Below are 14,496 nucleotides of genomic sequence, written 5' to 3'. Positions count from 1 at the left end.
TATAAAACTTAAAATTAATATTAACTGTACCTTCACTAAGATAAGAGAAAAAGAAATCTCTGTTCACCATTACCCTCTCTAGAACTAGTAACTTTCAAAAAGTGGTGCCTGGGCAGAGGCTGGCTTTCAGGATTAGTTTGCTTCGGAGTTTAGCCTAGGAGTAGGTAAAATGCAAATTTAGCCTAGGGGTAGGTAAAAAGCAAATTTGCTTTTGAGTTAGCGTGTGTTACAGAGTGTAAGTATAATAAAGACCATAGGCTACATATTTAGGGAGAGCTCTGCAAAGGGTGCCAGGGACTCTTCCAATGGGGAAGAAGGGGAGAGAAGAGAGCAAAAGCATTCAAGCTTATAGTTGCAACTGAGTCACACATCTGACACTTGTTCTAAACAACTAAACCAGCATTTCCCACAATAACTGCACACCAAGCAAACATTAGAAATTTTCATGGTACTTCAGTATGTGGAAATATCTTTACATCCTGTTACAATTTAAACAAAATCGAATAAAAACTCACTTAGAAATGATTTTAAAAATTTAAAGTTATTCACTCATTCATACACACTACAATCTTTTACATTATTCTTGAACTGTATGGTTTGCTTTGCAGCTGTTAGTGCAAATCTTCATATGTAAGATTGTTTCATACTCTTTTGTAGTATTCCTAAGAGGGTACAAACTACTCTGCACACATTACAAAAAATTTTATCCTTTTAAGCCAAACATTCTCAATATTTGCTTAGGATATTAAACATTAGCCATATATATCAATTTCCAGAAAAGAGCATACAGTTTCTCCCTTTTCCATTTGCTTATCTAAGTATACCTATAAAAAAATAGAAAATACCACATTCTCATATAATTTGACCAGCAGTGCTAACTAGTACAGTATTACCAGAGAGCAGACTGTTAATGTATATCAGAAATCTTAAAAGTCTGTATAACACTGAGCCCATCAATTATATTCCTAAACATCAATCTTAGGAAAGACTTAAGGATGTGAACAAAGATTTAACAAATGTTTAGTAAATGGTTAGTTTAAAAAAAAAAATAAAAACAACCTGTAATCCTATCACCTAGAGAAATCTTTAATAATATCTTGGTATGCCTTCTAGGCTTTCCTATATGCATGTTTTGGTGAGCGCATGTACACATAATTTTTTTCATGTATGTGGTATATATATATCAAAACTGTATTAAAATATATTATATTGGTTGTTGCAAGACTGCATTCGAGGAAAGGTCTTTCCATAAGCTCTACCACCATTCCTGAACTATTTTTTAGAGCAGTTTTAGGTTGAGATCACACCTTGGTAGAAGATACATAGATTTCTCATATACCTCCTTCCCCACTACATGCACAGCCTGCTCCACTATCAACATTTCCCATCAGAGTAGTACATTTATTCCAACTGATAAACTTACACAGAGACATCATTACCCAAAGCTCATTGTTTACATCAGAGTTCACTCCTGTCCACGAGTTTGGACAAAGGTACAATGACATGTATTCATTACTACAGTATCATGCAGAATAGCTTTACTGACCTAAAAAAATCCTCTGTGCTTTGCCTTCCCAAGCCCTCATCTTTTTACTGTTTCCATAGTTTTGCCTTTTCCAGAGTGTACTATAGTTGGAATCACATTGTATGTGGCCTTTTCAGATTGGCTTATTTTATTCAGTAATATGTATTTAAGGAAATCTTACTTAGTTGCTTCCAAGTTGTAGCAATTATGAATAAAACTGCTATAAACACCTGTAAGTTTCTGTGTAGACGTTAAGTTTTCAACTCTTTTGAGTAAATACCAAGGAGCTGGACTGTATGGGTAAGATTATGTTTAGTTTTGTAAGAAACCACCAAAATGTCTTCCAAAGTGGCTGTACTATCTTGCATTTCCACCAGCAATGAATGAGAGTTCCTGTTTCTCCACATCCTTGCCAGTTATTTGGTGTTGTCAGCATTTTGGATTTTGGCCATTTTAGTAAGTATGTGGTGGTATCGTATTGTTTTATTAAGTATGAAATGTCCGATTCCCTTAAATACTGACAGTTGTTATCTCTGACATTTCACTCTGACATTTCTTGTTTTATTTTCATTGTGAAGGCACACCTTCATTCTTTCAAACACACAGTTTGGCTTGTGATTATCTTTCTAATTTTTTTTAGAGCAATTTTTGCGAAACCATGGGTAAGTCAAAAATTTGAGTTATTTTTGAATGAGTTCCATTGTGGAACCAATGCAAAGCCAACAGCTTGTAATATCAACTAAGTGTTTGGAAAGTATGCGGCTAATGAATGCACAGTAAGCTGATGGTTTGGAAAGTTCTGTTCTGGTGATTTTAATCTTGAAAATGAGCCATATGGGCAACCTGAGACCAAGGTGGATAATAATGAGCTGAAATCTCCAGTGGAAGTGAATCCTTTTCAACCTATGTGTGAATTAACAGCAAGGTCTGATGTTACTATTCCAACAATATTGGATCATTTCAAACAAATTGGCAAGGTAAAGAAGCTGGATAGTTGGGTACCACATGAATGAACACATTGACTGCCACACTAGAAAAAAATATTTTTCCTTGGGGCCACAGTGTTTTATTACAAAAATAGAACTAAAACTTTGAAAACAAAATGATACTTTCTAATTTAATGAAAAATGTCATTTTTTATTGTTTTCTGTGAGTTATATGCTACAATTCTCAAGGCTCCCAAGGTGAAGAGAAGTGTGGGTTACACATGCTTCAAGAGGCCCCGGGCTCAAAACTAGTATTAGTTAAATAAAACTCACATGACAGTTAACATGTTAAATGAGTGTCGGAAGAGAAATCGTCTTGAAGCTTGCCTTTCTTTGCTGTCATGATATAAAGGCGAACCATTTCTACACTTTATTGTTACATGTGATTACAAATGGATTCTTTTTGACAACTTCAAGTGTTTGGCACAATGGTTGGATAAAGATGAAGTGCCAAACAATAGGCCCAAACCGCATATTCATCAAAAAAAGCTAATGGTGTCTGTTTTGTGGTCCAGTACTGGTATTATTCATTACAGCTTCATGAAATCTGGTCAATAGATTACAGTGAATATCTACTGCAGCCAACTGGATGAATTGATGGGGATACTTTCAATTAAGCAGCCATTGGTCAATAGAGACAGGCCAATCCTCTTGCAAGACAATGCTTGACCACATATCACACAAACAATGCTGCTCAAACTACAGAGGCGGGACTTGGAAACACATCCACCATATTCACCAGACCTTGCACCAACTGACTACCACTTCTTCCAGGCTTTGGACCACTTCTTACAAGGAAAAATATGCAACTCAACAAGCTGTGGAAAAAGCCTTTGGCGATTTCACTGCCACTTGCTCTCTAGGTTTCTTCGTTGCTGGCATAAACAAGCTACCATTAAGATGGTAAAACTGTGTTGATAGCTTAGGCACATACTTTGATTAACTGTACTGCTTCTTCTTTGAGATATAATAAACTACACTTTTGATTTGAAATCGGACATTTCATATTTAATGACCTAATACTTTGCATATATACCATGGAGTGTCTTTTCATAGGCTTATTTGTCTTCTGTGTATCTTCTTTGGTGAGGTGTCTGTTAAAAGTCTTTGGCTCATTTTTTAATTGGGTTGTTTTATTGTTGAGTTTTAGGAGTTCTTTGTCTATTTTGGATAACAGTCATTATATATATTTTTTTGTAAAGATTTTTCTCCCAGTCTGTGGCTTCTCTTTTCATTCTCTTAACAGTGTCTTTTACAGAGCAGAAATTTTTAATTTTAATGAGGTCCAGCTTATGAATTTTTTCCTCAGAGATAGTGCCTTTGGTGCTGTATCTAAAAAGTCATTGCCAAATCCAGATCATCTAGATTTGGTATTATATGATCTTCTAGGAGTTTCATAGTTTTGTGTTTTTCATTTGAGTCCACGATCCATTTTGAGTTGATTTTTTTTTTCTGAATGGCATAAGGTCTGTTTAGCTTGTTTCTTTTCTTTTCTTTTTTTTTTTTTTTGCATGTTGATGTCCAGTCATTCCAGCACTATTTGTTGAAAAGACTATCTTTTCTCCATTGTACTATTCTTCTACCATTTTTAATGGTTGCATTGTACAGGACAAGAATAAAATTTCAGAAAATTAGAAATAATGTAAACTGTTCAAAAGAGAAGAGAAACATAAAATAAATCATGATTTATAGGTCTGTAATTGCTTACCTGAAAGCCTAGGGGCCAAATGTGCTTTAGAATTCGGAACTTTCTGATTATAATAAAGGCAATGCAGTGTGTACACACAAAAACACATGCATACAATATTCCTAAGATGGGCCAGAGCAGCTCCCAACGATCATACACATAAGCATTTCCATGGTAAACTTACGAATATTTAAATTACTTCAGTTTAGGTCAAGTCTATTTCAAATTTTATATAAGCTCTGTGGATAAGAGGCTATGACACTGTAAATTCCAATCATTAAAAATGATGGTGGGTCTGTTCCTGAGTGCAGTCTTATTACAAATAATATAATGCAGTTTTTGAGTACACATACATAAAAATTATGTGTACTATACATGCACATACAAAAGTCTACCAGGCATACCAAAATATCACTAGAGGTTTCTCCGGGTGATAGAATTACAGACTATGTATTTTTCTCTTTTTGTTTGCAAAGTTTTCATTTTATTAAAATTTTCAAATTAATAATACTCTTAGAAAGAATGATATAAATGTCTTTAATACTAACAAATTCCATTAGCGATAACTCTAAAACCAGGCAAAATTCCATATGCAAATGGAAACTTTATTGTAATTCCAAGCACAATCTTTCACTTCCCCCACCTAAAAAAATACACTTTTCCACATAACTTATCTGAGTAAGTCTCTGATACACCCCAAGCTTTATTCTGCTAAGATTTCTCTTACTCTTCCAGCAATAAAAATTACTCTATATAACACAGTATGCCAACATTGTCTAAACTGACATTTCTAAGATGAGTAGTTCCCAATGTTGTCCACACAGCTGTGATCTGGAACATTTTCACAAGAAGATAGTTGGTACATGCATGTGATGCGTGTGCACAGGTGTGTATGTATATGTAAAAGGAAGGTGCAGGGAAGAACCTTTAAAATACACATTTAAATTATATTTAAGGGTTTTTCCTTTGAGATTAGTCCTTCTATATCTGTTCTTCTATGAAATGCTAATGATAGTAGCATCTGTGTGTTTTAAAAGTCCTTTCCTGGCAAAGCAAAAACTCCATGAATTATTACTTTAAGTTATACTATTAATATCTGTGAAATCCTAGTATCTGTGAAATCCACTTAAGTGTGGAAACCACTGCTTCCGAACAGTTTCAGAGGATGTCAAAAAAAGCTCCTCTAGGAACAGATCAGTGAACAAGGCAGATAAGGACATACATGGGGCTTCCATCCTAGTGGGAGACAGACAGTAATTAAGGAAAGGAGCAAATATTAGGAAAAAAGTGCTCCTTGGAAAGGACATAGCAAGTACAAAAGTTCTAAGATAGGGAAAAACTTTAGTATCTTCAAGAAAAAGCAAGCAGGCCTGTGAAGCTAATGTAATAATGCAAGTGACATGGACAATATTTGCCATGTGAATAAGATAGATCCGGCCCCTGAACCTTTTTCTAATTAATGGGTCTCTTATTTTGAATATTTTGTACATGCCTAGATCAGGAACATTTATATATGTTAAGTACATGTTCCTAATACCTAGAAAGCTAAATATAAAATATTTGGACACTGCCCCACCTCACGCTTGTTGGTCATTAAAACAGACAAATGAAAATATCTGTGCACTTAGAGAATTTTTAAAGAGAAAAATCAAACTGTGATCACAACAAATATCTAGCAGTGATAAAGACTTCATATAATAATAGAGCAAAACTTTGGATAATCAATCTATGGATTTTTCTTGCCCCCAATATACACAGATGCCTACCTAAAAAGTTGTTTTATAAGTTCTATTTCACATATCAATAAACCATCAACAAAGTAAATAGAAATAGCAACATCAAACATACCTTTGGTGAGATGATACTCTCCACACTGCTTTCCAAATTACACTCAAATACATGGGCTTTGGTTAGCTTCTTATCCCAATGGGCCGCTAGCCAAATTTTGGCCAGAGGCCCTCTTTTACTGAGGACAAAATGTGCGTAGAACATTGTTCTGGTTGACTATGAATTAGAAGAAAACCTGAGAAGAACAAAAAGTTAATGTAAGTATCATATGAGAATTGAAATATTTATCAAGACATAAGAAATCTGAAAAGTTTCCTATTCTTCTAAATACAAGAACTACAAAAAGTGTGAGTAAATATGTAATATGCATTTTAAAAAGCAATCTATTGTTTTAATTTTGAGAGGGCCAAAAGAAGTCCCCAAAATACTAAGGGCTAAAGATAAAAAGGACAAAAAGATTAAATCTCTTTCATGCCTTATTCTATCCCTACCCTGATTACTGATGGTGGAAACTGTCTGCTTACTGGCCAAAAACTAGAGAATGTATTTTTCATGGCAAAAGAATATCTAAGAAGAAAGATACACAGCCACAGATAATAATAATCCATGTGGAAATTTCCATTTTTTAGAATCTCATTAAAAATTGAGATTCTCAGCTAAATGCTTTGTAAAATTGCTACCATGTGGACAAGCACTGTGCTAAGCATTTCACATTCAATCAGGCAAAGCTAAGTAGGTAGGGTGCCTCTATTTTACAGGTGGGTAGTTTAGAAACACTGAGGCTCAAAAAGAGTATTATATACATAGTCTTTTTAACTGAAGAACTTGAAAAGCACTTGTCTACTTATAATTTAAATATTAAATCCAGGACAATGGCACAATATAAGATTTATCTTATGACTGAAATAGTCTTGGAATAACAAGCATGTTATTGACATTTTACTTTTCTTTCAGCAGGCTAATGCATTAAGAAAAGAAAGGTAGCCTGAAAACCCCCATCTGCAAGAGTATATTAACTGTGTGATATTTCCCTTATATTATTTAGTTTCCCTGTTTCAGAGAAGATTTAAAAGAAATCTACTTTACCAAATGAATTCTGCTTATTTCTAAAATGTTCATGACTAGAATAAGATGTACATCTTGCTTTTACAGAAATAAAATCAAGTACACCTACAATACATAAAAGTACTCAAAAATTTTAATTTGAAATAATAATAGATTCACAAGGAGTTGTAATAACAGTGTAGAGAGGTCCCACATATCCTTTGCCCAGTTTCTCCCAATGGTGACATCTTATATAACTAAAAGAGAGGATGAAAACCAAGACACTGACATTGGTTCAATGTGTATACATAATTTTATGCCACTTTATAATATGCAGATTTGTGCAAAAAGATGCAGAACTAATCTATTACCACAAAGCTCTGTCACACGCATCCCTTGCTCCCAACCATTCCTAAGTCTTGGCAACCACCACTCTGTTCTACATTTCTAATTTTGTTATTTTGAGAATGTTACATACGGAATCATATAGTATGTGATTTTCTGGACTCAGCCTAATGCTCTCGAGAACCATATAAGTTATTGCATTTATCAATAGTATGTTCCTTTTTATTGCTGGGTAGGATTCCATGTGATGAATGTATCACAATTTGCTTAGATATTCACCTACTAAAGGACATTTGGTTGTTTCCAGTTTTTGGCTATTACAAATAAAGCTGCTATAAATATTTGTGTACAGACTTGTCGAACAAGTTTTCATTTCTCTGGGATAAATGTACCAAACTGCAATTGCTGGTAAGTATGATAACTGTATGTTTAGTTCCTACACTACAATTATCAAAATAAGTGAGATGTTTTACACCTATAGAGATTATTCTAAAATTTATACAGAAAGGCAAAAGAACTAGAAAAAGCTGAAACTATTTTGAAAAAGAAAAAGTGGGAAGAATTAGTCCACCCAATTTCAAAGCTTACTATATAGCTATAATACTCAACACTGTAGTACTGACAGAGGGGGAAAACCACACAGATCAATGAAACAGAATACACAACCCAGAAATAGACCACACAAACAGGTTCAATTGATTTTTCACAAAAATGCAAAAGCAATTCAAAGGAGGAAGTATAGATTTTTCAACAAATGGCGCTGGACTGATTGACTACCATCCATAGACAGAAGGAAAAAAAAACCACAACAAAAACCCACCTAAACCTCACATATTATATAAAAATTAATTCAAAATAGATCATAGGCTTAAATGTAAAACTATAAAACTTTTAAGGAAAAAAATGGGGAAACTTTCAGTACCTAAAGCATGGTAAGAATCTTTAGACACAACACCAAAAACACAACCCATAAAGAAAAAGTTCTTACTCAATAAATTGGCCTTCATGAAATTAAAAACTTTTGCTCTACAAAAGGCCTCATTGAGAATGCAAAGACAAGCTACAAAACTCGGAAAAAAATATTTGCAAACCACACATCTGACTAGAACTTGGATGTAGAATATGTGCGGAACTACCAAAACCCAAGAGTAGGAAAAAAAAAATCCAATTAGGAAATGAGCAAAGAAATAAAAATTTCACAGAAGAGGATTACCATTGGCAAATAAACATGAAAAGATGTTCAGTATCACTAGCCATTTGAAAAATGCAAATTAAGGCCAAACAAGTTATCCCCACACCTACTGCAAGAGATAAAGAATAGTGGCAACATCAAATGCTGGCAAGGATACAGAAAAAGCTGGATCTCTGATGCTGTTGGTGAGAATGTAAAATCTTTTTTGAATTAACTTTTTAAAAAAGATATAGATAACTCTAATTTTCATGTTTTCACAAAGAGACTGTAAATTTTAAAATGAGAATTGTGTTTATTGTACTTTCAAATAAAAACATGCTCATTCTTTCCAACATTCCACAGAATATATATTTTAATTAAAAATATCACAGGCAAGAGATTTCAAGCATGTCAAAAATATCTGGGAGGGTAGGGGGTGGTGGTGCAAGAGTAATGCAGTCAGGTTTGTTTCATCTCCATTTTCCATCACTTAATAGCAAAGGGTCCTGAAATTCTCGTTCTCTGAACATAATGCTCCCAGTGGACCATTAATTCATACTAAGAAAATTTTCTCAAAAGGAAAAAACCAAAAAACCAAAAACAAAAACAGACTTCAGTTGCCTAACATTGTAAACTCTTTCTCCTAAATTTGGAGTTAAGAACTAAGGAATACTATACTAAGAAGAATTCAGATCAAACACTCTAAGGTAGAAGAAGCATTTAATAGTAACATTTCAAGGGTGCCTTATTTGCCACTTATTATTTTGTACATCAAAATATACTTCCGATAATCAAAGAGAGCCTCCTAAGTTTCAAACAGTTTCTACTTCAGGCCTTAAAAAAGTTTGTTAGTGCAAAACTTGAGCTGCCCCTGCATAGAGTGTTATAAATAAAATTTAGAGAATTTTATAGAAACCCAATATGGCAGGGTGTTCTGAGAAATACAGTCACTGTTGTATTAATACATGGCAAATCCCAAGTTTCACTATGGAAGCAAACAACTGTGTTCCAAATAAACAAAAAACTCCTTAATATTTAGTTCTTAGAATACTGTCTGCCACAACAATTACTAAATATGCGTTTAATGAATAATTAAGCAGGATATACTAAGTCATCTCATAATTAACATATGTAAAAAACTTTAGAGGTTTTAGAAATTAAAACTACTGGCACTTTTTAACAGGTGTCAGTAGCTCATGGCCAGCACTTCAGCAGCTGGTCAGAGCACCATGCCCAAAATACCCCAGCTATGCAGAGGCAGAGATTCCTAAATAGATGCCTTCTTGGCATGGGATGGAAGGTAAGTAAAGCAGAGTGGTGCTAAAATTAATCTGGGAAATAATTAGCAAGAGGAAATCACCCTAATAATTACAGGAAGCCAAAGGAGCTATGGTGCATCCACTATTGACTCTTACCTGAATAAAGGGAAAGTGTAATCATTATTGTCTTTTAAGCCAATTGTTTCCTCAATAATACCAAAATTTATCCAACCTTAAAAAAAGGTTGACTAATTTCTGTAGGTTTTGAAGATTCTACATTCTTCTAATCCTTTACAAAAGACCTTAGCAGAAAACCTGCATTTGATACCAGAGCACAGCTTAGCAATTTCATAATTTCTGAATCAGTTTTTTCTAAAGCAACAAGCAACTTTTTTCAACTGATTCTAAAAAAATTAAAGTCTGATATAAAATGGCAAAAAGATTGATATTTTAAAACATATTCAGCAATACAAAAAAAAAGAAGGAATTTCTTTAGGATTATTCCAAAGACTCAAAGTCAAAGCTCACGTTTCCAGAGTAACATCAGTCATTACCAAAATTTCACACATCTACTAGAAAGCATGGTAGGATAGTGGTTATGTGAACTGGTATGAACTCTCTGAAGGGACAATTTGGCAACATCTTATGGAAATTTCAAACTCATATTTTCTAGCCAGAAATTGTACTTCCAGTAATCAATATAAAAGATATATTTGGAGGTATATCATACTAAAGACAAAAGAAAAACAAAAAACCCACCGAAAAACCAAAAGAAAACACTAAGCACTCTGTGTTTTAGGTATCCAATCGCCTCACGGCCATTCTATAAGTAAATACTGGCCCACTTTACAGATGAGAGAACAAAGGAGAGGTCAGATATATGTCACTAGTATCTAATGGAAATGAAGCTTGAACTACAACACTATGTTGCTTTGCCAGAATGGAACACCAAAACATTAGAAATAACCTAACTGGCCATCAATAAGCACCATGAAAACTTATAACACCAATACAACAGAACACAGACCTCTGTATACATGGGCACCCCATCTGAGGACTAAACTGGGGATCGAAAATATTTAGGAGGCAACCCCCCCCCGAAAAAACACAAAAAACAAACCTACAAAAAATTAACAATAAAAATACAAATAAAAAATATTGTATAACAAATATTTTCATAGCATTTACATTGTACTGGGTATTATAAGTTAGTTTAGAGATGATTTAAAGTATATAGGAGGATGTACTTGTAGGTTACATGTAAATACTACACCATTTTATACAAGGGACTTGAGCATCCACGATTGGTCCTAAACCAATCCCCCTGGGGACAACTATACATTGTAGTCTTGAACACGGATACAAAATTTGTATTCATATAGAAAATCTCCAGGATAAATGCAGAACAGTTCAAGTTTAAAATATCTGTGCAGTATGTACAAAACTGGTGACATTGCTAACTTCTGGAAAGTGGGTATGCAGGGAAAAAATGGGGGACGTTGATTACCTCTGGAAAGAGAGTATGCAGGGAAAGTGAGGCCTTCCTTTTTGTACTGTCTGATTTCTATTTAAACTCCCAGCGTTCATATATATCACCTTTCAAAATAACAACTACTACACTGGGAGTAAAGACATAATCCTACATTGCCATTGATAGCAAGTTAAGCTGCTTAACCTCTATGTAGTTCAGTTTCCCTATTATAAACCTGAAAAGTTGAAGTCTGGTGATTTACTAACCTTGGAAAACATCAACACCTAACTTAGATAAGAATGGAACTATCTCTCTGCAAGGTGGAAGAAGGATCTCAGAGAGAGAAGTTATTTCTGACCCTGCACACTAGAGCTCTCCTCCCTTTTAGTTCTAACATCCTTTGACCAAGGGTTTTACAATCTGACAGTTCTAGGTTTAAATTCAGCTCCCTCCTTAGTTGTTGTGCAATGGTGAGTAAGTTATTTGACATCTGAGTTTTAGTTTTCTCAACTGTGAAGCGGGGATAATATTCACCAATAAGGATTTTGAAAATCAAATAGAACAGCATACCCAACATAGGTAAATACAAACAGTAACTTTAAAAACAATCTTGCAGCAAAAAATGAACCAGCCAGCATGATCGCGCTTAATAACTTTGACATGACATTTAAACAAAAAACCCAATCTTTATTTGTCAAGAATTAGAAAATTTCCCTTTTATACCCAACTGCAAAAGATAAAATTTTTCTGAGTTTGTATGTTCTGCTAAATAAGAATTCATTAGGAAAGAAAGTCTCAATTTTAAGAATACTTTATTCACCTACCACTCTAAGTCAAAAGCTTAATTCTACAGTATACTAGCCTATGGCCTTTATAAACACAGTAAGGGTAAAGGTTCTGTTCCACCAATGTAATTTCTGACTTGTTTATAAAAAGCACTATGTCCATTAGTTATGCACTGCTGTCACCTCAACTACACAACCCATTAGGCACTGCTGTCACCTCAACTATACAACCCGTTAAGTAATTTAATCATTGGATATGGCATATGTCCTCATCGATGCCTTTCCAAAAATAATTAGTTGCCTTCAACATTAAACAAAAGTACTTAATGACTACAGTTAGGAAAACTTCTTCAGCCTGTCCTCCAAAATTCTGCAGACACCTGGCTCACTAGCATTTACACTCATTTTAAGAAAACAGCGGCGTCCTCCCCGCCTCGAAATCAATTACTATTCTAAACAGTATATAATGAAAGCAAATATTAACTTTCGATTGCAAAGACAAACTGATAAACACAAGCCTTTACCAGAAACCCTTTACATCACAACGGCGTTTTTGAACGCTGAAGACAGCCGAAACAAATCAGAATGACCAAAGAAATCCCCCAGCATTTCCTTCTTTCAAATTTGAAGGGGCCGCTAAGTCTGGCAGCACAGCCCGGGGAGAGTGTCACCCCACACTATCAGAGCCTATCATTCGCAAAGCACTTTTCAGCGACGAAAAAGGCTTCAAGCATTTACCAAAAACACACACCTCCCAGCGTCTCTACACCATCCGACATTCTTAATCATTTTTAAAAAACTGATTCGAAAAGTTGAGAGAAAAACCAATTATGCTAATTTCCTAAGAACCAGAAGTAACTTCCCTTCATCACGTTTTCTTCTGGTCTGCCCAATACTTAATATTCCCAATGTAAAATTTTCCCTTAAAAAAAAGCGGAGCGGGGGATAGCAGCAGTCTCTGGCCAAGGGACCCCCTCGGGCGCCACCATGCCCGTAATGGCAGGGCCCGCACGTCCCCTATCCCCGCACCCGAGCTCTGCGGACGGCTGCTGCCCCCTCCGAGCTGGCATCGCGGGCGCAGGGCCCACCACCGCCTCCCCCCGCCCGGAATCCCGCGTCTTCCCAGACAGCCATTTTTACCCGAGGAGTAGGCGGCCCGGTCGCCAGAGCGGGCTCGTTCAAACCTCCTTCCTCTCCCTCCGCGGCCCAGGGTTTCCTCGGCCTCTTCGAGGAGATGATAAGGACCGGCTCCCCGAGGGACCGGCCACGTAACGGCTTTCGTACGTCTTAAAACGGATCAGTACCATTTGTTACCGAACAAGGGATGATGCGGGCCCAGCCTGCGCGGGTCCCGGCCGAAGGAGGGCCCGGGCGGGCTGCGCCGCCGGTCGGGAGCACAGAGGGTGGCAGCACGCGGGGGCGCGGCGAGGGCGGCCTTCTCCCTCTTCCTCCCGCCCCCGGGGCCCGGTTCCCCGAAGGCAGCACGGCGGGGCAGTGGTGGGGGAGGGAGCTGGGGGAAAAGAAGGGGTCGGCCGAGTTTCTTACCTTACTCTCCGCTGGGAGTTGGGCGGGCTGGGTGGCCCGGGGAGGGGAAAAGGGTTGGGGGAGGGGGCGGGGAAAGGGGGAATCCCTTGTGAAGTGTAGCTTCGGAGAAGCTCCCGCTGCCGCCACAGCCGCCGCCTCCTTTCCGATTCACTCAAACAAACAAGATGGCTGCCGTTACGCCGCGGCTCTTCCTGCCGCCCAAATCCTCGGTTCAAATCGGCAGGATGTTTACGGTCAAAATGGTACCTGTGCGCCTGCGCAGCCAGCCAAAGTCGCCAGAAGGAGCGACGCAGGCGCAATGACCGTTTCCTTTTCTTTGGAACCCGCCCTCTGGTTGTGGAGCCCGCAACTGAGCAAGCGCAAAGGTGATCCTCTTGTTAGAGGGTCTTCGAGTGGCGGAGTTGGCAAATAGCGCACGCGCAGTGCTTACCAGTACAGTCAATATTTAGATTTAGCGTTATTCTTGTGCTTGTTTTGAAAAAAAGAGCTGTCACTGTGCAATTTTGTGTGCCCGTGACAGAAAAAAAAAAAAAATCATTTTAATCGCTCTACAGCGACGAAAGTAACATAGAAACCTCAAACTAGCTCCGTAAAATGTGAGGGTTTATTCATTCAACCTGTATTTATAGAGAGTCTTCTGTTTGCCGCACAACGTGCTAGCTAGACTGTGGGATATAATGATAAATACAACAGAGATATACCTGCCCTCATGAAGCTTGCGGTATAGCTAGGGAAGAATCTTAAAATTTCCACAAATATTTTTTTGTAGCATGAAGAAGAGACAGATACAGATATATATGGGGGAATAATTTACTTTTGTGTCCGGTTTCTGGCTTTAGACTCATTTTTAAAGTAAAATATGCAGGAAAAATAGACATTTAAGCACATAT

The 14,496-nt window shown here is 36.7% G+C and overlaps 1 protein-coding gene across 1 annotated transcript in view; it reads right to left on the bottom strand.

Annotated features, from left to right (window-relative positions):
• RAD21 (RAD21 cohesin complex component) overlaps window positions 1–13,790 on the bottom strand; it is a 32,395-nt gene extending 18,605 nt beyond the window's left edge. The window contains exons 1-2 of the mRNA XM_069466063.1: window positions 13,607–13,790; window positions 6,047–6,221 (exon numbers count right to left, since the gene is read on the bottom strand). Of these exons, the coding sequence (XP_069322164.1) occupies window positions 6,047–6,190 (144 nt within the window). The 5' untranslated portion in view covers window positions 6,191–6,221; window positions 13,607–13,790. The remainder of the gene's footprint in view (window positions 1–6,046; window positions 6,222–13,606) is intronic.
• Between the last annotated feature and the right edge of the window lie 706 nt (window positions 13,791–14,496).

This window comes from Eulemur rufifrons, chromosome 3 (genome assembly GCF_041146395.1).
Source record: "Eulemur rufifrons isolate Redbay chromosome 3, OSU_ERuf_1, whole genome shotgun sequence".
Lineage (NCBI taxonomy): Eukaryota > Metazoa > Chordata > Mammalia > Primates > Lemuridae > Eulemur > Eulemur rufifrons.
This window is presented reverse-complemented; position numbering and strand designations above follow the sequence as displayed.